Source organism: Rhipicephalus microplus, chromosome 6 (genome assembly GCF_043290135.1).
Source record: "Rhipicephalus microplus isolate Deutch F79 chromosome 6, USDA_Rmic, whole genome shotgun sequence".
NCBI classification, from domain to species: Eukaryota; Metazoa; Arthropoda; class Arachnida; order Ixodida; family Ixodidae; genus Rhipicephalus; species Rhipicephalus microplus.
Window position 1 is genome coordinate 178029559 of NC_134705.1, and position 24086 is coordinate 178053644.

Sequence of the window (24086 nt, forward strand, 5' to 3'; positions counted from 1 at the left end):
GGTGGAGACACGCTGGAATATGTAAAGGAGTATGTCTATTTAAGACAGGTAGTAACCACGGAGTCGAACCACGAAAGAAAAATAACTAGAAGAATAAGGATGGGGTGGATCACATTCGACAAGCATTCTCAAACCATGAATTATAATCTACCTCTAACCCTCAAGAGAAAGGTATATAACAGCTGCATATTGTCGCGGTACTTACAGGGCAGAAACATGGAGGCTTACAAAGAGGGTTCAGCTTAAATTGAGGACGATGCAGCGAGCGATGGAAGGAAAATGATAGGTGTAACCTTATGAGAGACAAGAAGAGAGCTGAGTGGGCCAGGGTTAAGGATATCATAGTTGAAATCAAGAAGAAGAAATGGACATATGGGTTGGGTACGTAGAAGGTTAACCGCTGGTCTGACTGGATTCCCAGAGAAGGCAAGCGCACGAAGGGGAGACAGAAAGTCAGGTGGGCCAATGAGATTAAACGTTCGCAAGTGTAACGTGGCAGCATAAAGCACAAGACCGAGTTGATTGCTAAACCATGGGAGAATGAATGAATGAAGTGAACTTTATTTGGACCAGGCTCTTTGTACTTCAGCGCTAAGGTGGGTGGCCTCCTCAGTCCAGGTAGCCATGGCTCGCTACCGCCGCTCGAGCCCGGTTCACCAATCGTAGCTGGTTGTCAGGGTCTTGAGTCACCAGCAAAGCCTCCCCCTGGTCTTCGAATCCTTCCTCTTTATCCGTTTCTTTCTTTTCGTTTGCACTTGGCGGTGACGACGGTGATATGTCCGGATTGTTGGGACACTCCAACACCATGTGGCGCAGAGTGTTGCGCGTGTCCGGAGGGCAAAAATTGCAGTCCCCGCCTGAACGTTCCCGGATACATAGCGTGCATCAATGTTCCGTACGGGTGAGTTCCGGCTTGTCTTTTCCATGCCATCGCTTGTTCCCTACTCAGACTCTCCTGTGCTGGCGGGTACCTCTTCAACTGCTTCCTGTAGCGTGCCAAAATGTCTGCGTACTTCTTCAGTATGCGCTCACGAGCGTCATGACAGTCGTCGGTGCGTGATCCCAGTGTGTCGGAGATGGCTCGGCGCACATGATCTCAAGTCGCGGCGTGCGCCGCCTGGTTTCCAGCGAGAGACTCATGTCCCGGTGTCTGAAGAATGGTTGTTTCGTCCACCATGCTGCTTTTTAAGACATGTAGTGCTGCCTTTCCAATCATTCTGTTCATGTATCTTCTACACGCCTCTTGCGAATCTGTTATCACGGTAGCCCGCGTATTTCTTGCCTTGCAAGGTTGTGCCTTGCAGTGGGCGTAGCCAGGCTGATGATGATGATAATGATGTGGCGCGGATTACCGGCAATAAATGGCGACACATTGAAGGCTAACGTGTCTTGAATGCAAAATATGCTACACTCGCCAACATCTAAAATTTTCGCTCTGCTGCCATTTTTATTGCAGGCACGCAGGACATTTACGATACGTTGAATAACCAGTGAACGAAGGCAATTATGTGCGCGTAGTCTGCGTTAGCTCTTTCCCACCGTCGCACGCAATGAAAGTAAACTTCGAAAGTCGTGAAACCTATTTTATATTTGGTATTTTGAAATGTTTCAAGCTGACCTGACGAGGGTTGTACAGCGAAGTGAATCATTCTTCATAGCATCAAATAAATAAATAAATAAATAAATAAATAAATAAATAAATAGGAAAAGCTCTCATAAAGATCAATTTGTTGTTCTTGTGATAGGTACGCAACTCAAACGCGTTCGCCTGAGCGTACTATTGGAATTTGGAACGTTATTTTGCGGCATATTTTGCCGGTATTATTGTACTGCGCGACTCATTTTCAACATTATTTTTTATTGCCGCGTATGTTCCTAGTATACAGCCTTGGACTCTTGGAGATAGCGTTTTCTTCCCTCTGAGGTGTTTCAATTCCGGCAGAGCCCGACGCCAGATGTTCGATCTCGAAACAGTGCTACACTGACGTGGAGCTCTGTGCAAAGCGTCGTCGTGCGATGGTCTCCGGGATGCACTGTTCTCCCGGTGCCAGCGCGTACGCTTCTCTTTATCGGCCGCGAACCGGCTTCCCTGCCGCAGGGACGAAGAGCCCGACGGGCGCCGCGACCGAAAACGAGCTTTTTTTTTTTTATTTTTTGTCGCACGCGCGATACGCTTCACAAAAGAACAGAGAAAAACCAGTTCACGTGCCTGCGGTTCTCGCGACGGCGGCCATGTGGCGCCACCGTCTATCTCAGATTCCCGCGGCGCGCGCTTACAGGTGGCGCGCCCTCGAGGAAAAGCAGGGATTACTTTGCGGCCCGTACGTTTCCCCGAGGGATGTTGTGCGTGCTTCATGTCGTCTGCGAAACCAGCGAAAATCTGCGTGGTCAAGTGGTGATCGCCGTGTTGCCGATGTGAAGTTTCCGGTGCCGGTGCCGACCGACTCGCGTACATCGTTCGTGTTTTTTTTTTTATTCCCCGTCGTGCGTCGTCAAGTCGCCAACATTTGTCGAATCGTGGAGATCCCGGAATCTGCATGCAATCCTCGGCAGTGTCCTGAGACTGCGTGCGACTTTCTCGACGATCGGCGAGCCCTGCTGAAGCGACCCGCCACCGGGATGTGTGCTGCCAAAGTGGCAAGCGCTCCCAAGGAGCGACGGTAAGTTTCCCGTACTCTTAACTAGGCCTAATCGCGAACCTTTTTTCTACTTGCTCGCATTCCTCGATGAGAGAGGCTTTTTTAGGGACACGACGAGCTCGCAAGCAGCCACCGTTGACGCCAGCGGCGCTTTTGACGGTGGCCCCCCGCCACTTCCTGGATAACTACCTAACCACTCCGAACAGCTGTTTGCGGAGTGTCTGTGCGCTGCCTCCGACAGCGCGCGCGTGGAATAGTCTGGTCCGCGTGTGTGACATAATCTGTCGTTCCGCGCTTGTCGTCATGCGCTCGAGGCGACGAGTCCGAGCGCCTACAGGGGCGGGTGCTGGGTTCGATCGACTCTCGCCAACTGGATTTTCGAGTGACTCTCGTTTCGCTGTCGGCCTGGCGCCCCTAGCTATCGCTCGCCGGCGCCAGTCTGCTTGGGCAGGCAAATTGTGCCCGGCCTTTAGTATCATCCACATCAGCAGTGATCCGCCGTCGCCTCGCGTTTTTCCCAAGGACATTCGCAATTCGAGACTGTTAGGTTGCTCCAGTTTCAGTCTCTTCTGGGTATCTTCGGGACTACGCAATATCCCTCGCGTTCTTGCGCAGCGGTGGTACGGTCATCTTTACGACCGTCCTGCACAGCCTTTCAGTAATTCGTCATAATTCGAAAAGCGCTTAGTAACCACGTCGGAGAGACCGCACTTTTTGCTACAGCTAGCTAATCCTGAGCGCGGAGGTAGATAATTTTTTGCGCGACGAACCGTTATCACGAACCCTAAGGAAATCCAGTTTCCCCGAGTCGCGCTTAATGACCAGAAAATTGTCGTTGAAACTTTTAGGCACTCGATCGGTCGTGCTCGTCGATCCATTCATTTCCTGTTTTAATGGCAACGCAATCGAACTACACCTGCGCTACGACAAGGAATGATAGGTGGCGTGAAGTGTTCCATGATTGTTGCGTAAGCTTGGAATACCGCTGATTCCAGAGCGTAGAGGTAGCTTTTCTTTTTTTTTGCGTTAGCCACCGTTATCACAAACCCTAAAGGGATTCACACAGTGTCCTCGAGTTAATCGTGCCTAATGAGCAGCAATTGTCGTTAGACACTTAGCTCTACTCAGCGGTCCATTCATTTTTTTTTTTCTATGTTATTGGTTACGAGATCGCACTTCACTCGCGCTACTACTGCACGTTGTGAAGTGTTTCGAGTTTGAGAGATAAAACTCGCCTCCGTCGGTTGCCTTATCTGATCATCTCAGCTTGCGAGTGTTCGTTCTTATCTGGGGGAGGGGCAGAAATACGCGCAGTGTCCAAAAAAAGATTCTCCACGAATACATTCCTGTAATGTCCGTTGCTTACCTGCCACTCATTTAAATCGACGCGGACAGTTTTTCGCCCAATCGGTTGCCTAGACACGGCGCGCCAGTTCGTCACGTCCACTCGAAAGTGTGACAGAGCTCCTTGCACTCTGCGACACCCCAGCGCCGCTGAAAACAGCTGTGGGAGAGGTTGTTGAACTCGGCTCTCTCCGCCAATCGGAGCTGCTGATTAAGTAGGCATTTCTATGTGGCGACACACTCGCTGCTCACAATGAGTTTGTCGTGAGAGCCAATTAATTCACTGTCGTGCATTGTTTTTCGAAGAGTGCCCCTTTTACAGCACAGCTATAGTTTACAATACCAGTCTTCTCATACGTTGCATTGCCAAATTGCTCAACAGTGATTGGCTCCCTTGTGAAATGATGGCGATGTCGTCGAGATGATTTTGATAAGGCCGAATGCTGGTGTGCCCACTTGGCATTGTAATGAAGTTGATATTGATGATGTTCGAAATGAGAGGAAACTGGCCTGCACCGGTCTCACTTTCAATCGCGATCGGACCTGATTCATAGCGATTTTTTTTTATCATGATTGACTCCTCCACGTCAACTGCAAACAGGAGCCCGTCCCTGCTGTGAAGCTTTATCCACAATCGGGTTTGAGGCTAATCAGGAGTTCATTGTGCGACACCGGTACTAGTCTCTACCCTCTCACAGACTTGCACGCCTACAGAATCGCTGTTCGACAATTTTCATGGTTTCATTTTTTTTCTGTTTACCGATGCGTAGCTTACATTGGCAGTACGCTTTGTTAATTGTTCTTATTACGTAGCCATACTGCAGACATGTTATCTTGGTCCAAGCAGGAGGTGTGTGAGCGAATTGAAACAGCAAGAAGAAGAAAGAACGAATTCGATTGCAGAAAACACACACACACGTTAATACACTGTGACCACATGTCTGTGAAACAGCAACAATATTATAACACATCTGAACATTAAACACCAAAGGGATGATTTTCTAGTGGTGCAGCAAAATTTTCAGTCCTGAAGATACCTTGGGGTAGTGAATTCTAGTCTAACTGTTTTGAAAAAATAACCATGGTTGTAAGCGCAGTTGGTGCAAATACCAGTGACAGTACGTAGCAGTATGTTGGTATAGTTACCCCGAGAAAAGGGCGTTTTTCAATTAAAATGTCGAGCCACAAACATTTACCGTCCCTTCCTGTTCAGCTGTGATGACTTTTCATGTATGATCTTTCTTGGTCTAGTGGCAGTGCTGTGACATACCACATATTGATATGGTTGTTTTGAGTGCCTCGATTGCAGTCGTGAGAAGCTGCTTGTTGTAGTTGTAAGAACAACTACAGCATGTGTCCACCACCAACTGACAAAAACTAATGTAACATTAGAGAATGTAAAGTAGTCAGCATTATTTCAGGTGTTGTAGCGCAAAATCATAACGTACATAAGAGAATCAGTCATTAAGGTTGGCTGGCCCTTTATCCATTTTATTCCACAGGCAGAATTTCATGCTAATAGACCTGTAGTGTTTTATTTGAGACGTAAGGGGCCTAGAACCTTTCGAAATAAAACACGTACCATAAAAATATATGTCATTATTTAGTTAGAGGTCAAAATATTTTAAACGTATCACTTTAACAAATGATCTGCTTCATTTGAAACATTGTAGTAAAGGTCTGAAGCATAGGCAAATGCCAAGTCATTGTTTCTGCCTGAATTTTCTCACTTTTATGCATTTTCATGTGCCATATTTAAAGAGATGTTTAAATAAAATCAAAGCATTTTTTTTCAGGGTAGTACATTACTCTTTCATGATACTCAAAAACGACAAGATACTCAATAAGTATGAAGACAAGGAAAAATATATTGTGGTTGTTAACGCCACCTTGACATATCCATACCAAACGCCATGACGTCACAGATTTCGACAACGCCTAGTAGGGTCCACTTAGTTCCCGTTCCATGAAAATAAGGTACATTGTCATTTGAGAGCTTTCAGGAAGCTTTGTTGGGCCGGTGTCGCCAAAATACGATAAACACAATTTGAAATTCGGGATGTCATGCGTGGAGATTCCTTCGTGAAGAAGGAATCTCCATTGAAGAGTACTTTGATTTGTTTTTCTTCTCCATTAAAAAACTTGCGGTGGTGAAGGCAATGGCATAGTAGTTCCCAATTGAATATTTATCAATCTAAACCAATATAATGTTGTACTTTAGTGTCCTTTTAAGCCACTTCACCGAGAGAATCAGTTATGATATTTTGTTCGATCTTGTATGACACATCAATAATTAGCTCTCTTTGGCTTGAGTGAAAGCTTGCTGGAGATGACTCCTCCTGCATGTGCATTATACTTTTCCATGATGGACTTCCGAGTCGGCTGATTAAAAAGATACTAATGCCATACTTTTCTTGAGATAGCGTGAACTATAGAGAGTTTCCATTTAGCTTTCTTTGGCAAACGTGATAGCTGACTTTTAGGGAATTCTTGCGCATGTACAGTCAGCCTCCAAAGTATTGGAGACCACTAGGTTTGAGAAAACGTTCAAATTCTCACTAATTTGAGACTGTATTCAGCCGAACTACCCGGTGCGTGTTAGGGTGTTTTTGAACAGACGAGATATTTAAATTCAAGGCTGTCTGTTGAAGCAGTTAGAGTATTTATATATTTTTTATTTTGTCTCGTGGTCTCTAAACTTTTGATGCCGAGTGAATTTACTTGAGAGTCATCTTACGTACAGAGTTTATTTGATGCAAGCTGCTGATTTTGAGCAGCTTGAGTCATGTGATAGTGCAGCAGTTCGATGAAGACAGACATTCATGAAAGTTTGTGAACCCTAACAGGGACGAGAAGCGAAACAAAGAAGAAAATAAAAAAAGAACTTAATGCCATTTTGAGAAAGTAAAATTTTCATCATTATTTTCTCGCAAAAGTATATCACATTTATAATTTGTTGTTAAGTGTAATTATTAGTTTCTGTGATTTGTCCCTTAAAAACTGAGTATATTGAACTATAAAAGTCATGAACACTGCCCATTTGTCTGCAGTACTGTCGCATGAGTTGTCAATTTGGCAATGAAAAAAAAAATCACAGCATCTCATGGAGTGAATGATGACAAGTGGGGCGAAGCTTCGGAGTGTTTCATTGGTAAAGTGTGAATCGTCTGTTCGGCCGTCCGTCTGTCGGTCTGGCTGTCTGTTTATCGAAACATCTCAAACACAGCGTGTGCCTCCGCGCCATCTAGTGATCAAATAGAGTAATAGCAATGCAAGCGCCATCTAGTGAACATTTGGCGTATTGGGGTTGGCTACGACAGACAACTACGGTCGACGAACCCACGCCTTAAGGAGCTTCGCACCTAAGATATCTTAGGTGAATGCGCATTCTACCATTTTTTTTTAGAATGCGTAGAATTCATCTCTTCTGGTAGAGATACACTCTACCACAAAAGCGCTCTACCATCTCTACGAAAAGCACTCAGTGCTTTTGGCAAATATGGTAGAGTGATTTTGGTATCACCAGTAGATAACAAAGTTAGTAAAGGTGATAAAGCTTCCTCAAGTGACTGTGACAAATTCTGTGAATGAAATATTTTGTAAAGTTTGGCACTCTTTGTCACGACTTTCATAATTTTATTGAGAAAAGGACAAGAACATTCTAATATACTCTGTGACACGTTTTCCCAGTACTAGTGCATGGTATTGATCTATGAACATCTAAACTGGCTCGCTAAAGAAAGCAGATTTGGTTTTCTTTTTTTTTTATGTGGTCACTTGTTACAGCGAACTTGCATGCAAAGTAGTTAGTTGTGTCTATACTTGTTCACTTTATCAACAAGACAATGTAGTTCAAGGAGTCGCAGTGAAATGTTTACTGATGAAGGAGCAGGGATGTTCTAAAAGGAATGTTTGGAAAGGTGTGCTGTCAGCACAGAGGCCAATGTGTCGTTAGATTATCCGTGCTACCTTCATTGTTAATGTGCTGTACTTTCACATTGGAACGTGAGTATTCAGGTACAAGTATTTCATATCTTTTCATTTTCCGCATGTACAGTTTGGGTTGTAGAGGCATAACTTTGACTCTAGCACTTACATTAGAGGAAACAATACCTTTAACGGCCACATCTACAGTGATGTTACGTGTTTATTACTGCTCATAGCAGACATTATACTTAAAAAAAAATCACGTTCTATCCATGAGTTATTAGGTACCAATCTATGCGAAGTAGTTGTGAGGAATTGATGAGTTAAACATTTAAATCGTTCATGTCTGTTGTTCTCTAAATAGTGTGTGAGGAAAGCATCTCATTGACAAATTGGGAGACCGTTCAGTGTCACTAGTAGAGATATGTTCTTGTGTTGGTAGTGAATTGAAAGAGGGAAAATGAATTTAAAAGTCAATTTACTAGTCTTTCTTTAAATTTATTTTTTAATGTCTGAATATTGCAAAGTTGTAAAGGCTAGCTTGTTTCATAGGGCACGATTTATTAATGGACATGATACCCATTAAGCTGTATTACTTGAAGTGGCAGTCATTCACTGGGAAGTCAAATTCGTCATTGACCAGTTAACAAACTTCATCGCTAGTGAATCGCTAAGCACTTACGCATTCAAACTGGCATTCTGACGATCCGCTTAGATTGAAGTGAGGTTAGGAAAAGCTGTCTGTGAAAGTTGCGTGGTAAAATAAGGGAAATTCGCATGCGGCATGCAAAAAAATGTTGAGAAGTTGGCACCGATGTGACTAGTGTTCGTGTAGTAGTCCTGTGTTTTAAACATAATTAATAGTGGATAAAGATAGTAGCGATGTGGTGCAAAGTAGAGCGAATTGTAGTGATAAATTCTAATACGCTGATGATACTAGTTTGAAAACAAGAGTGGTAACTTGGCAAAGTGTCACTGTTTTAAAATGACAATCCTGGTCACGGCATTCTTAAGACCCATTTGTTTTCGCTTAAATTTGACATGGCGGACTACTATTTTATTTTTGATCCTGTGACGTGAGCTACGAAGAATGAGTACCAGCCAAAGTGAAATGTGGGAACAAACAAGGCCGTCCACGCACACAATGCATGGTGGTAAATGGGAGACATACATACGAGCTTAAAAAAAAAAAAACTTGTATTTCATAATATGTTTCACTAGGCTTCACGTATATACTGCTGAAAGCATCAGCAATTGCCAGCCAGTCGAAAGTACTGAATACAGTTAGCCTCTATATAACGAAGTTAATTATATCGGCAATTTCTTTTGTTATATCGAGAATTTCGTTAAATTGAAGTTCGTTCTGTAGCTATTTAAATGCAACAAGTAATATAGTAACATTAAAATAGCTACGCAGTGCAATTACCGATAGAAATAGCTGTTTCGTGCGACTGAGCCCTTGGCAACCGTTCATCGCGGTATGTCGTGTAAGACACGGCGCCGAAGCTCGAAATTTCGGCCCTTACCGTTTTCTCTCCCCCCCCCCCCCATTTCCTGCTAGAAGGCTATAGGTCGCTGGTTCGGTTCCCCGCTCCCGCGACGTCTTCGCATACCCACCGTGTAGGGTTCAGGACGTCATTGAAACTATCGCGTATCCTTTATCACCGTGTCTCCATCTTAAGTCTCGAAATTTCTTTTCTTGACCGCATTCCGTACATCTCTCTCTGCAAGGCTCGAGCTGTTTAGTCCTTCGATTTTTCTCTCCCCCCCCCCCCCGCTTTTGTTCGTTTGTTATGCAACCATTCCTTGCGCGCTAGAGATTATGCATGACTATATAACCGACAGGAAGTGGTTGGCACTAATCGGCCTCAGCTCCGCCGAACGCCAGTGCGGATGGGATGCTGCAGATGCCGTCCATCACTGGTCTTGCGTCATGAGCTGTGCTGCAAAAAGAAAAAAAAAACGGAAAGAAAAAGGAAACGGCGTGCTCACTTCTATTCCTGGAAACGCCCGCTGTGGCGTTACAGGCTTCCGCTTTCCGCTGCCGTGCATTTTGGAGCTCGGGAGAAGAACAACGGCTCCCCTTCTGTGCTTCGTGCTCGCGTGTCGATGAATCGAAGCAGTTCGTGAAAATTTGCGCGCGAACCCTCTTGTAGCGAGGCTGGGGTTTGCCGTTGCTTCCATCCACCTTTGAAAGAAAGGATGTAAGAATGGGCTTGTTGGTTTAGTGATGAATATTGTCAAGTTTTAACGTCCCAGAGTCACCGTGTAGTTTATCTGGGGCAGTTCTAGTAGGAGGCACGGGTGGGCTGGATTCTCCCCCTCCCCTAAATATCATCCCCGCCCCAGTTTCCCAAGAAAGAGCATAAAAACACAACGCATACCTTCTGTGCCTCCCTGTGCCCCCCTGAAGGAACACAATTGTGTGTGCCCCTCAGAGAAAAAAATCCTGGCGCCGCCCTTGATGATAATAAGACGCAAGGGCATACTACTAACACTGTGGCTAAGGGCATATCCATAATTTTTTTTTTTGGGGGGGGGGGGGGTTGAACCATACTGTAAAAAGCTTCGAATGTGTGTGTGGAGTTGCATAAGCATGCTCATGGTTTCCCTTCAGGGGTGAAGGTTTGTCGTAGCGCCCCCTTTACCTATCATGTTAGTGTACGGGGCTGTCTTTGCAACTCTTCTTGTCGTTTGCGATTCGATCGGACAGGAGAAGGAGGAGATGGGGTGTTCTTGCGTGACGTTGTATCACGTGACGCGATGGTATGAAACTTTTTTTTACACTTATGTCGTAGGCTGTAATTAAATCCGTCGTCGCGAAAGCGAGGAGGCCCGCGTCCCCAGTGTCGCGAGCTCACTGCGTATATAACGAAGGGCGTCTGCGTGGAGATCGAAACCTGTCCGCAGGTGCGTTCGACAATGCCGCATCGGGCTATAGCAGCGCTATAGAGTTGAAGAACAATGCCTCCTGACGTTTTGAAAACGGATTTTCAACTTTTCCGTTGGAATTGTTCCCAGGCTTTATTACATTGGGAGTCGATGAATTAGTCTTGCCTAATTAAGCAATTAAGAACGTCATAATTACTGTGATTTTCTTCATACGTTACACCTAGCAACGTGTATTAGGTCGCGTTGTCGTATGGAGTGCGTCGGCTTATTTTCTAAAACTGGCCAGAACTTCAGGTGCAAGCGCAAGGAGGCGTTTACGCGAAAGCATTGGATGCTTCGTCGATAGCGAACTGATCGACCGTTGACGTCAACGCGATTGATTGAAAAAAAAAAATGACGCGCGGATCGTCGAAATTGGGGACGTCACACGACGATTGACGTCATGCGATCACGTTTGGCATCGTCGCTTGTTCGCAAATGGGCCGATCACGGAGGCCGTCCGAAACCAGGCGAGGTGGGCAGGAAGCTTGCGGTGCCTACAGTCTCGGAGGCAATGCAGAACCACGTTAGGCTCAGAAAGCTTTCGCAAGGGGGTGTGGGGAAGGGTCAACACATCGACTGTGAGGCAAAAGGAGATGGTTTCCGCCTTTGTCTTAGGCGAATGCGTAAGAAACCCTGGAAATGAATGAGTGGAAACGACTTTTATTTAAACCCTGGGAGTATGGATAATATTACTGGAGTGCAAATTATGCCCCTTAAAAGAAAACAATTTAAACTTACTCGTAAGGGCCGAATATTACTATAGCTTGGGAGGTCAGCTCTCGCCATGACACTAGTGGCCACTCAAGGCGACGACAACGTCATTGCTGCGCCGCTGAAGCGAATGCAGGGTGTCACAGAGCCGCAGACAAGGCCATCGGCTGAGTATAGGAGTTAGCCTGGCGGGGGTTATCGGTACGTGCTCTAACCACTTATCTTACGAGAAGCGACGCGCTCGCGAGGTAGATTGTAGCCTAATCGCCGAGAACTTCTTTCGAGGATATTCCGAGGGAGCCACAGGCTGCGTGCTTCTTCGCAGTGTCTCACTCGGTGGTCTTGAGTGGAACCCTCCCTGACTCTTCCGCGATATGTGAACGTTGGCTTTCTGGTCTACCGTATTTACCGGCATACTGGCAGCACTGTTGCCTTTCAAGGCAAAGCTGTCTGTGGCTCGGCGAAACCGACATGTTCGTTGGTCTTGTATGCGCAAAAATCTCTTATAGTGTGTGTGTGTGTGTGCAGCAGATATTGGACAATTAAGACCCTCTATTCTCACCACTGGTTCACTTAGCGCTATGGAAACGCGTGGGCGGCCAACAGTTATCGAGATTTTTGGATAGCCGTAACCAGTGATTGAGAAGGACTTTAACGAACCGTTGGGATTAACTCGACGACAAACGCCGCGGGGCCGTACATTTGAACTACGCTCGTTAATAAGCATCTGTACGGAGCAGAGCTGGTTAATACGGAGTAGATTAATACGGCGTAGAGCTAATTAATATGGAGTAGAGTAATATGGAGTAAAGCTGGTTAATACGGAGTACCGTAATATGGAGTAAAGCTGGTTAATACGGAGTACAGTAATACGGAGTAGGGCTGGTTAACATGGAGTAGAGTAATACGGAGTAAAGCTGGTTAATACGGAGTAGAGTAATGCGGAGTAAAGCTGGTTAATATGGAGTAGAGTAATACGGAGTAGAGCAGGTTAAGGGACGCCGCAGTGTAGGGCTCCGAAAATTTTGACCACCCGGGAATTCTCGAGCGTACATCTAGATTTTAAGTAGACGAACCTCGAGTATAGAATCCCGCCCGCAGTGGCCGGGATTCTAACCCGCGAACCTGTGGGTCAGCATTCGGAACGCCATAATCACTATAGACCACCGTGGCGGGGTATACAGTAGAGCTGGGTAGCCATCTTTACGTATGCAGACGAGACTAACTCCCTGTATCCATGGCACGCCCCCGCGCTGGGCCGCAGTGGGCGAAGAGTGTTCGTGATATTTTTTTCCTATCTCTTTGTTTCATCGAGGGTGATCAGTTTTATGGTGCGAAGGTTGCAGGGACATTTTACCGTGGCTATCGTACTCGCAAACAGCGCCTCGTGACCCGCTTACAGCTGGTGGTGCGCAGCGGCATTTCGGCCTTGCGATATTCCAGTTCACTTCTTGAGTGGCCTCGTTTTTGTTTCGAATGCATATCTCTGACGGGCGCCGCACTGCATGTGCACGGTGACACGGCCAGGAATTATCCCTCTCGTCGTATAACCAGCGACCCGTTTGAATACGAACGTCGTCGGTATTCGTTATGGTTGCGCAAGGGGCAGAAAATGAAAATGGTTTGTCGTCAGTCGGGCTCCCATGTGTGTGTGTGTGTGTGTGTGTGTGTGTGTGTGTGTGTGTGTGTGTGTGTGTGTGTGTGTGTGTGTGTGTGTGTGCGTGTGCGTGCGTGCGTGTGTGTGTGTGTGTGTGTGTGTGTGTGTGTGTATATTGCATGAAAGGGGGTCAAGAACATCAGTAATCAAAACGGCGAGAATTATGCGACAGAAGAAGACGAAGAAAAAATAATAATAACAGATGTGCCACGAGCAAATACGGCGACGCGAAATCAGTTAATCGCGCACGATATGCACGCCAGACGAGGCAGAACGGCCATTGCGACTGCATAGTAATAAAAAGCAAGGCAGGCGACGATTCGCGACAGATATCTCTGGCGTATCGGCCAATATCGAGATCTTGTTTCGTATCCCGCGACAAAATTCTTTGTGAGAACCGGGTATTTTAGTCAATCAATCAAATCAAATTTTTATTTTCGCTTCAGACAATACAGCGCATTGTCACTGCGAAAATAGGGGACCAGAGAAAAAAAGCTGTGCTTGCGCAGCTTGACTAAGCTCTGGTCACCCGTACAGAACTAGTGACAGGGCAAAACACCTAAAAAGTCTATATAGCCACAGTATATACAATGCGATTACCAAATTACCACGATTTCGATTCGTGAAATGATAATACAAGAAAAAAAAAAGGTATTCGATGCGTTTTGACACGCGAATCGTTTCACTTTGTCACTCTCACGTTTCGACGGATGACTTTTTTTCACATTTTTTTGTATCGTATAACGCGTGGATATGTACTCGGTGCGCATATCACACGTGATTATCATTTTTAAATGAGCACTCAGTCACAGCGCCGCGGGCTCGTTCTCCTCTGGGCGTGGCACATGGCCAGATCGGCTGTGTGATGCTGCATTCCCCGGTGTTTCTTTCGTGCGCGTCCTGTGCGCTGTGTCGACCGCCAGTGATATTAATTGTTGCGGTATTACAAGCCAAGGCCACGACATGATTACGAGGGGAGCCGTAAGGGAAGGGCTCCGGAGCTTTCGACCTCGCAAGGTTCTTTAACGTGCACCTTAATAATAATAATAATAATAATAATAATAATAATAATAATAATAGGGTTTAACGTCCGAAAACCACTACGTGTTTGTGAGATACCCCGAAGTGGATGAAGAGCTCCTGGAATTCGGACCACCTGGTCGAAATTTCCGGAACACCTAAATCCTGTAGCACTTGGCCCGTCAAGCATTTTCGCCTACATTGACGATGCGGTCGCCGCGGCCGGGATTCGATCCCGCGACCTGCGGATCAGCAGTGGAGCACAATTCCACCGCGTGACGGGTGTACAAAATCTTCGATTCGAGTGGAAATAAAACCCAGGCCTTTAGCATGGAAGCCTGGTGTAATTACCATGCCAATCCACGGGCATGGACGTCGGCATGGGGAATGGGGGGGGGGGGGGGGAGGCGTTCAAAGGGCCACACCAGAAACTCCCACACCAGTTTCACACACCACACCAGTTTCACACCAGTTTCTGGTGTGGTCCTCAGGCCACACCAGAAACTTGCAACCCCCGAGACAAAATCCTGCCGGCGCTCATGTCCACGGATTGACTATACCAGCCATCCACCTGCGAAGAAGCCTCCGCAACTACAAATATAGTTCGAAGAGGGATTTTAGGAGGTTTTCTTTAAGTGTTCCATTGCACCACTTCGAACGGGCGGTCTACGGATGCCACAGGACTGTCGGCGCCGTTGCATCGGTGGCTTCCGACCGTGCTCGCGCGAAGGCCAGGACACGTCTGACGCACGCGTTGCGCCGCGACAGAGGTCGTTCCCGGGCCAGCGGCGCATCGGACGGCATGGTCAGGGACGCTCGGCGTTTCTAACCGTTATGCCTCCTCCCCTCCCCCCCACCCCCGCCGCCTTCTCTACGTCGCTTCGTGATGCAATTGTCGGAGTGTGCAGCTCTGTTTTGCGGCGTGCAACGGTTGAGAGAGGGGAAAGGGTTGGCGGCGTAAATTACGCCGCTCGACGACTGCCTTGTCCAAGGCAAGCGGCCGCCAAGTTGGGAGCCTCCCCCTTTGTTTTCTTGGCTGCTGTACTCTGTGGAACCTGCGCGCATGCGCACAAAAGCGTCGCGAGCGTGTCCTTCTATAGCGTAGAAGTGTGCTAGCACCTTAATTGTTTAGTGCCTACCCCCCCCCCCCCTTTCTCTATAGGGCTTAACGTCTTGTCGGTGTGGGGGGGCACACGCTGGAACTTTCGCGATCCCAACGACCGGCTCGACAAGTCGACTCGACCCGGCTGTGTCGAGTTTACGACGTAGCGGCTACTAACGACGATGCAAAACGTCAGAACGTGGCGCCGCTTCTTGTGCATTCTAAAAACACGCGTCTGATAGCACGTATACGTTACGTTTTCTGCGTGCTTCTGGCGGAAGTGATGCGAAAAGTGCGGGAATTCCGCGCGAAACGGGCTGAAATACTTTCTGTACTGAACAGCCCCGCCGCGGTGGCCTATAGTTGTTACGACGCTCGGCTGCTAAACCGAAAGGTCGCGGGATCGAATCCCGGCTGCGGTGGCTGCATTTTCGATGGAGGGGAAACGTGTGAGGCCCGTGTACTTAAATTTAGGTGATTTAAATTTAGGCGCACGTTAAAAATCCCCAGGTGGTCAAAATTTTCGGAGCCCTCCACTACAGCGTCTCTCAAAGTCATGAGAGACGCTGGATTTGGAACGTTGAACCCCAGATATTTATATTATTGTTTTGTACCGAGCATACGTGCGTGCGCCTGAATTTTTTATTCGGCGTTAGCGGAAACTAAACAGCACAGGTACAGCATTTGCATAACCTGCGTACAAACGCAGTTGCCTCGTTGTGGTGAACATTCATCGTTATAGTTAGTTATTGCTAATAGTCGGCTAATGAGTAGTCGGCTTTCCTTGTAGTACACGTGATGCCATCTATCTACGAGGTTTTCCCCAGTCGGTTCTCTGCCGCGCAAATCGCAACATGACGACGCATGCAAATGCGATGTAGTAGTGTATACAATGACTGTACTTTTTTCTCGCAAGATCATATCCGAAGTTGCCAAGTAGAGTTGGAAATTCAACTGCACTCTGCTTATGTCTCTGCGACGTTCTTTCTTTTTCTTCTTCTTCTTCTTCTTAGGAACAAGAAACCGTTCCACGGGCAGCACATGCAGCATCTCATGGATACTATGTTTACGTCATCTGGGAGGGGGTGGCGATATGCGCCCGTATATATACAGGAACGGATGTTGCGTCCTCTAACACGAACGGCATATTCACGATGTGTGTGTGTGTGTGTGTGTGTGTGTGTGTGTGTGTGTGTGTGTGTGTGTGTGTGTGTGTGTGTGTGTGTGTGTGTGTGTGCGTGTTCTTGTACGACGCCTCGAGCGGTCCTCGCTGTCGCATCGTGGTTATGTGTACGAGCACCCTATAGCGGCGATGTTTTTCTTCTCATAGGAGGACCCCGAAATGTATGCATCATTGCCCAACTCCGCGTATAGTATGCGCACACAGTCGTCGCCTATGTATGCACGCATGGAACTGCGAAAGGCGTGTCGTCTCGATATGGTAAGCGTTAGCGCTTTGATACCCGCTCCTTTTTGTAACATCGCCTGTAATACGATCTCTCCCTCTGTACATGCTATACGTAATTGCTGAGTCATGCCGTTCCTTTAAACCACGCTGTTCCTTTAAACCACGCCGGGTGTTCCAAGGAAAAAAAATTGCGTGTTTTGTCGATGTCGTCGAAGATTGGCTTCTAAGAATGCGCCGACGAAGCTCTCGTAGTGGTTGTATACATGAGTGCGTTGCAAATTACGCTGGCCCCGCTCGCTGTTTCCAACACGCGAATATCGTCACCAACGCTTCGTGTTATGACTAACAGACATCTTGGTTTTTGCCCGAAACTTGGCAGGAGTTCTTTCCCTCCAGGGGGCACGACGACGACGATAATAATAATAATAATAATAATAATAATAATAATAATAATAATAATAATAATAATAATAATAATAATAATAATAATAATTCTACGCTCTTGCTGTAATATTGTAGCCGTTGTGGTGGTCTTGTTGTCATGATGCTCAACTGCTTGCTGACCCACAGGTCGCGGGATCGAATCCCTATACCACGGTGGCCGCATTTTTGACGGAGGCGAAAACGCATGAAGCCTGTTAACTTAGCTTTAGGTGCACGCTAAAGAACTCAAGGTAATCGGAAATTTTCGGAGACATCCACCGCTACTGCGTCTCTCAGTCATTTAGTGGTTCTGTGACGTTAAAACCCAGGATTTTTTTATGATTATGTAGTATTGTATGTGAAACATTTGATTGGCTAGGGGGCGTGCTTTTCGTGTTGTAAAACAATAAATATATACGAGAGAAATAGTTTCTCTCTTTGGCTTCCCTCATGAAGGGCTCCATAAACAACGTCGAAGAATTAAAAGAAACAAAAGCGAACTCGTTTTCATTCATTCCTTTTTTTTTCGCAATTCGTGACGCCAGCAGTTTGTTCAAATGACGCCATTATAGGAGGTAAGCTCTCGATTGGTCCATGTACGAGGGACGTCAGTTGAGGATGGTCTCCTACCCATTCACGCCCGTTCACTCTAAGAAAAAAAGAAGTATTCGGGGAGTAGTTAAATATATATATATATATATATATATATATATATATATATATATATATATATATATATATATATATATATATATATATATATATTTCGACCCGCTGGGGTTCTTAAGCGTGCGCCCAAATCTGAGCACGCGGGCCTACAACATTTCCGCCTCCATCGGAAATGCAGCCGCCGCAGCCGGGATTCGATCCCGCGACCTGCGGGTCAGCAGCCGAGTACCTTAGCCACCAGACAGACGGACGGACAGGCAGACGGACGGATACAGACGGACAGACAGACAGACAGACGGGCAGAGAGACGGGCAGACGGACAGACAGACGGATGAACAGACGGACGGACGGACGGACGGACGGACAGACAGACAGACAGACAGACACAGACAGACAGACAGACACAGACAGACAGACCACAGACAGACAGACGGGCAGACAGACAGGCGGACGGACAGACAGACACAGACAGACAGGCGGACGGACAGACAGACACAGACAGACAGACAGACAGACACAGACAGACAGGCGAACGGACAGAGACAGACAGGCGGGCAGACAGACGGATGAACAGACGGACAGACAGACAGGCGGACGGACGGACGGACAGACAGACAGACAGACGGGCAGACGGACGGACAGACGGGCAGACGGACAGACAGATGAACAGATGGACGGACAGACAGACGGATGAACAGACAGACGGACAGATGGACAGACAGACGGATGAACAGACGGACGGACAGACAGACAAGCAGACGGACAGACAGACAGACAGATGAGCAGACGGACAGACAGATGAACAGACGGACGGACAGACAGACAGACGGATGAACAGACAGACAGACAGACAGACATTTGTGCGCACAAACATCCCATTTAAAACCACTGTTTCGTATTTCAACTTGGGAGTGGTCTCCCTTCAAAGCTGGCCTCTGCGCGTGCGTTTCGGTGTCCGTGCATTGTATCGGTATAATACATATCCGTATACAAGTGGAAAGTTTGCACGGAACGGTCGTCGCGAACGTCCTGTGGCGCTACATGTGCGCCGCTCGCTCGCACATGCGGTGCACATCACCTTGCCCGCGAATCGGTATACGGGGAATCGGCACAGGTATACACGACGTGTCCTCGAGAGTCTCTCACGCGTGGGCCTTGATGCGTTACGCGGCAAAGCCCGTTGCGCAGTCGGCAACTCGTTTATCTTCTCATTTGAATTTCGGCCGTGCACCTATAGCGCACGCCTGCAGAGTCGGATTTCCTTTGAGCTCCCGCGCGCGTGCTTGTAACAGCTGCGGAGTTCTGGCGATTTCGTGTGCCACGATTCCGCGACACTCTGTGGGTGACATTAGAGAGCTTTAGCACTGCAGAATGGTGCTACGTACGCATCACGCAAGCGCCTTGCGTTACGTGGCGTCGTTTGCCACTAATCGGCTTTTAGTACGCCGTAGTACCCGCGTACGTAACGAGCGTGTTGCGTCATCTGGTAGATCAAAATAGAAGCACGTGTTGTTGACAGCCAATGTGAGCCAATCCAAGTGTTATAGCCAGATTATGGCCATATTTTAAGCCACAGAGCCGGTCGGTGCTTGCCTTCGATGCCGCCATTTTGCAAAACGAAGTCTCGCGCTGTCGCGAACTTGTCCGAGAGCGGCGCGATCACCTCATACTTACGCACGCACGCATCTCATGCGTGCGTACGTAGCGGCTGCGTACGTAATGCGATACGTGCGCGTCGCGGTCTGCGCATGCGCACTACGGAGAACGTTGCGTCCTTACGTACGCAACGCCGCCACGTACGCAGCGTACGCAGTACTAAAACTCTCTCTGTGGGTGACAATACTACGTGCCTTGCCCCTTAATGATGCAGAAGTTCACGAAGAGATGGAAAGTTTGAAGGATGTGAAAATGTTTCGAACGCGGGGTGTCGCTGGAACCGGCGTTTCGGCAAGGGGCCGCGCCTCCTTCGAGGCAAGACCCCTTTGCGCATACGTGGACAGGTGCAACCATGTTGAAGGAGACGACTGAGAAAGGCACCCGAATTCGCTTTGTCGCCGTCTTCGCACCTTCCGCCCCAGAACGTGCTCAGAAGCATCCACCCTAATGAAGGAGAGGTTTATTACGAGAGAAAAGCCGAGAGGTCGGCCTGAATCAATTTTCTGACCTACTACTCAGCGTTAGGTAAGGGACGATGGTGATAAAGAACTTTGAGACAATGTGTTGATGGTAATGAGGATGAAGCGTTTGTAGGTTTGAAACCACAAGGGAAGTACAAGTATTTATTCATCATCAACGTTATAGGTAAGGGAAGATGGTGGTAAAGAGTTTGGAGAGAATGTGTTGATGATGTTGATGAAGTGTTTGTAGGGTTGAAACCATAAGGCAAGTACAAGTATACTCATCACTTTTCTTATACGCCCCTGATGCATGTGGTGTCAACTATGCCACCGTATCTATACAGAGACGGTAGGATTGGGCGTGTTCGTATAACACGATAAAGAAGAGTACTTACCAGCGCAAACCACAGGGCAGGAGGGGACTTGTACATCAGCGCTCTGTCTCTTCTCTTCTTCTGTCCCCTCATGCCCTGTCGTTCGCGCTGGTAAGCACTCACTATCTATATAGAATTTACACGGGCAGGCCACCTTTATTCTCGCTTTTCGGATTTTCTCTGTGCGCAATTAACTCAGCGAGTCTCACGGACATGGCGTGTGGTTCCACGTATACCCAGCGAGCGTGTGTATACCTTGAACACGCCACGTGTGAGTGTGCGCGCATGTGTGTGTGTGTGTTTCATAAGAAATTACCCGGAACCTACGCAGTTTTTTTTTTCTTTCTTGCGCGATTGCCCCCACTCGTCGCCACCTTATTACCACGGCCGCTGGGATGAATCCAGCGTGGCCGTGATACTACTTGCACTCCGGAAGGTATTACGTGAGCTTCTTAGAGGTAAGTGCGTGTATATAAGGCGCGAGAGGGAGAAGAGCTTGCGACATGCGGGTGTACGGAGTTACACGGAATCTCGAATTAAAGTGCGCTTATACATCCGGGCCCTTGAGCGCGCATGCGTCGTGGATCGCTCGTCTTCCTCCGTGTTTACAACCGTCCCTAGTGAAACGTTCCGTATGCGAGTCCAATAATTCCATCTGTTTCCATAAAGAATTCATATGTTTCCCATATATTTTCCATATATTTTCATAAGATTCTTACGGAAACATACGGAATTATTGGACATCGCATACGGAACGTTTCAGTAAGGGTGTCGGACGCGTTCCGCGCCGTGTTATGAAAAAAAAAAAAAAGCGCCCAGTTTTAAAAATCAAGGGTGCGAATCAGCATAAACCTCGCCCGTTATATCACTTAACCCTCACCTATTTTACTGCGATGTTGCGTGTAAGCCTGCTTTGAAGAGGCGACTCCAGGTATACTGGCCGTCCATGATTGGTGAGCGCGTATACGTGTGAAACTGGCTTTTTTGTATGTCTCCTTTATTCTTGTTTTTGCGAGTAATGATGTTCAGGCACCGCTTGACGTTTTTGCCGCGTACAGTTCAGCAGGCAACCGAATCGGCAACCTGTGCATCTGCGATCGTATAGGCGTGCTTGCACCGAGGGCGTTGTGGCGGGAAGATGGAGAGAGAGAGAAAGGGAGGGAGCGATGGAGGGGGCTTACTTCTTATTACCTATCGAGGCGCGAAGTCTGCCCAAAAGGTCTCTGGCCCACACTTTCATCTAGCTCACTGTATACTTTTACTTTTACTCAATCGAATCTGTCCCGCCGTTGTAGAATGTCCAGCGTTATGACGACTCAGGTTTTTGACATTAACGGTGGCAGGGGGGGGGGGTATCTGTGATTTCGCATTCGAGTATCTTACTGTAATGAATCCTTAAAAGCCAGGGTATCTTATCCATCCCCCCCCCCCCCACCCCACCTTTTGTTTCTTGCTCTTCTAACAACCAACTGAACGTGACATTGAAAGCAGAGCCGTGATCCACGGCAATGTTACCTTTCTGAACTTGCTTAAATGTTCTTCTTTGACGTCCTTCCTTTTGCTGACCTGAAAGTCGCTGGTTCGATCACGGCCGTGGTGGTCACATTTGGACGGGGGCGAAATGCCAGACACGCCCGTGTATATTGTGCGACGCCAAGTGCACGTTGAATAATTATATCGGTGGGGGGGGGGGGGGGGAGGTCCGAACTTTCTTGCGCCCGCCATTGCGACGTCTCTCGTAATCGTATTTATTTATTTATTTATTTATTTATTTATTTATTTATTTATTTACAAGTACTGCTGTCCCATGCCTGGGACATTGCAGGAGCGGGTACAGAAAAAATCAACGAAAGCACAGAAACAAACAATAGTGCGCACAAATTTATGTGACTAACACATAAAATTTTTCCCGAACTCTACAGTGTTCAGTTTACGCAATGCACCATCAAGCTTGTTCCAAATTTCCACCACACGCGGAAAAAAAGAGAATTTGAAACAATCCAAACGAGACCTGAAGGGTACAAGGTTCAAAGCGTCTGTACTGCGTGTTGTACGCGCTGGTATATCAGAGAAAGATGAGGGCGCGTTTCGAAAGATCGCGGTTTCGGGGACCTGTTAGAACCCCGGATATTGTTATTTATTCGACGCCCTTTTGAAACTCGAGATTGGAATACGACCTCGCCTGCACGCTGCGTTTCCTCTTCGCGTTCCGTCCGGCAAGATTGCTAGCGCGGCCACAGGCGACGCGCAAGGCCGCCCGCCCTCCGCTTATGGTAACACACGGGCGATTTTAAAAGCGAGAACACATGCGCGCATGTTATGCGCAGTAGCGGCGGCGGCGGCCGTGTACCCAGAAACACACGCACAGAATGTTTGTTATGGAGTATGTAGCGAGAAGCACGTTGTGGTGGTGGACTGGTGGTGGTGGTGTGGGGAGGGGGAATGTATAAAGTCTCCACCGAGAGTTTTTCGCGCGGCCTTCTATTTTGCTATATTTTTCTTTTTATACACACGTGTGCTGGACCAAGTCCCCCCCCCCCCCTTCCTTCCGCCCCCCTGAGTAGAGTGTACCAGAAGTATCCCGAGGGCCCCCCGCTCCGCCGTTCTGTTTCCTAATGGCGCACCTTTTTTCCTATGATGCATTTTTTTTTCTATTTCGCCGGCCACCACGGGGCGCCTCGTTAGGAGAGTAGCGACAGCGCTTGTGTGCTGCTTTAATTGAGGCTTCGCCTTAACCTCTTCCTTCTCTCCTCGCCCCCTCTGTTCTGTCCGGCTTCTCTGCTGGACGCGTCGAGGAGCTAATACAAGAAACAGGAAATGTGGCGGCGATCTTTCTTTCTCAGGGTCCGCGCGGCGGCGTGTCTGCGCATGCGCGGACCATTGTGAGTGTATACAGTCCAGCATATCGGAAGATTGGGTCCTGACATCGACAGATACAACCTTCGTTTCAAGCAGAAACTACGGGAAAAACAGTGCAGTTTTATGCGTTTTTTTTTTTGGCAAGATTTTACGAAGGATGGGGCGAGGGCCTTTCGACGCGCTACCCGCACAGCCGCAACGCACGTGCTGAGACCCCTGCCGCTTGCAAGTGGAGGGTGAAAGAGCTTCGCTGATTCGCTCATTTGCCCCCCCCCGCCTCCCCCACCCGCTAGTGTGCGGCAAGTGTCCTGGCACGTGCGTGGCGGCTGTGCGGGTAGCGCGTGGAAAGGCCCTTAGGGCCGTTCCACGCGCTTCCAGCACAGCCGCAACGCACGTGCCGGGACCCCTGCTGCACGCAAGCGGGGGACAAATAAGCCAATTGGCGACGCTCTTTCACCCTCTGCTTGGGTGCGGCAGGTGTGCTGGCACGTGCGTTGCGGCTGTGCGGGAAGCGCGTGGAACGGCCCTTATACCCCTGTCACACGGCCACCACCAAACTCCGTTGAACACCGTCAACGCAAATCTCCCCTAGGGGGTTCGACGGAGAAGGAGTTGTGGCAGTGTCACACGGCAATGACAAGGTTCTAACAGTTGCCGCGAGGGGGCTCAGCTGGCGCTGTTTGATTTTCGGAAAAGTATTCTAATTTGATCCATATTGATTTTTTGTGAATCCTCGTTATGCGGTTTTTACAAAAAAGCACTATTAAGTAGGTATGCGACTAACAAACCATTAAAAATAATTTCAAATAAAAACGCATTTGCTAAATGTAGCAATGCTGCTGTGACGTTGGCCACATTGTGCTTTTAGTTGTTTTGTTGCCTGTGTACATGCCCGGTACGAA

The 24086-nt window shown here is 47.8% G+C and overlaps 1 protein-coding gene across 1 annotated transcript in view; it reads left to right on the top strand.

Annotated features, from left to right (window-relative positions):
* The first annotated feature begins 2284 nt into the window (after positions 1 to 2284).
* LOC142765694 (hypoxia-inducible factor 1-alpha-like) overlaps positions 2285 to 24086 on the top strand; it is a 162337-nt gene continuing 140535 nt past the window's right edge. Inside the window, exon 1 of the mRNA XM_075867141.1 lies at positions 2285 to 2660. Coding sequence (XP_075723256.1) covers positions 2620 to 2660 — 41 coding nt within the window. The 5' untranslated portion in view covers positions 2285 to 2619. The remainder of the gene's footprint in view (positions 2661 to 24086) is intronic.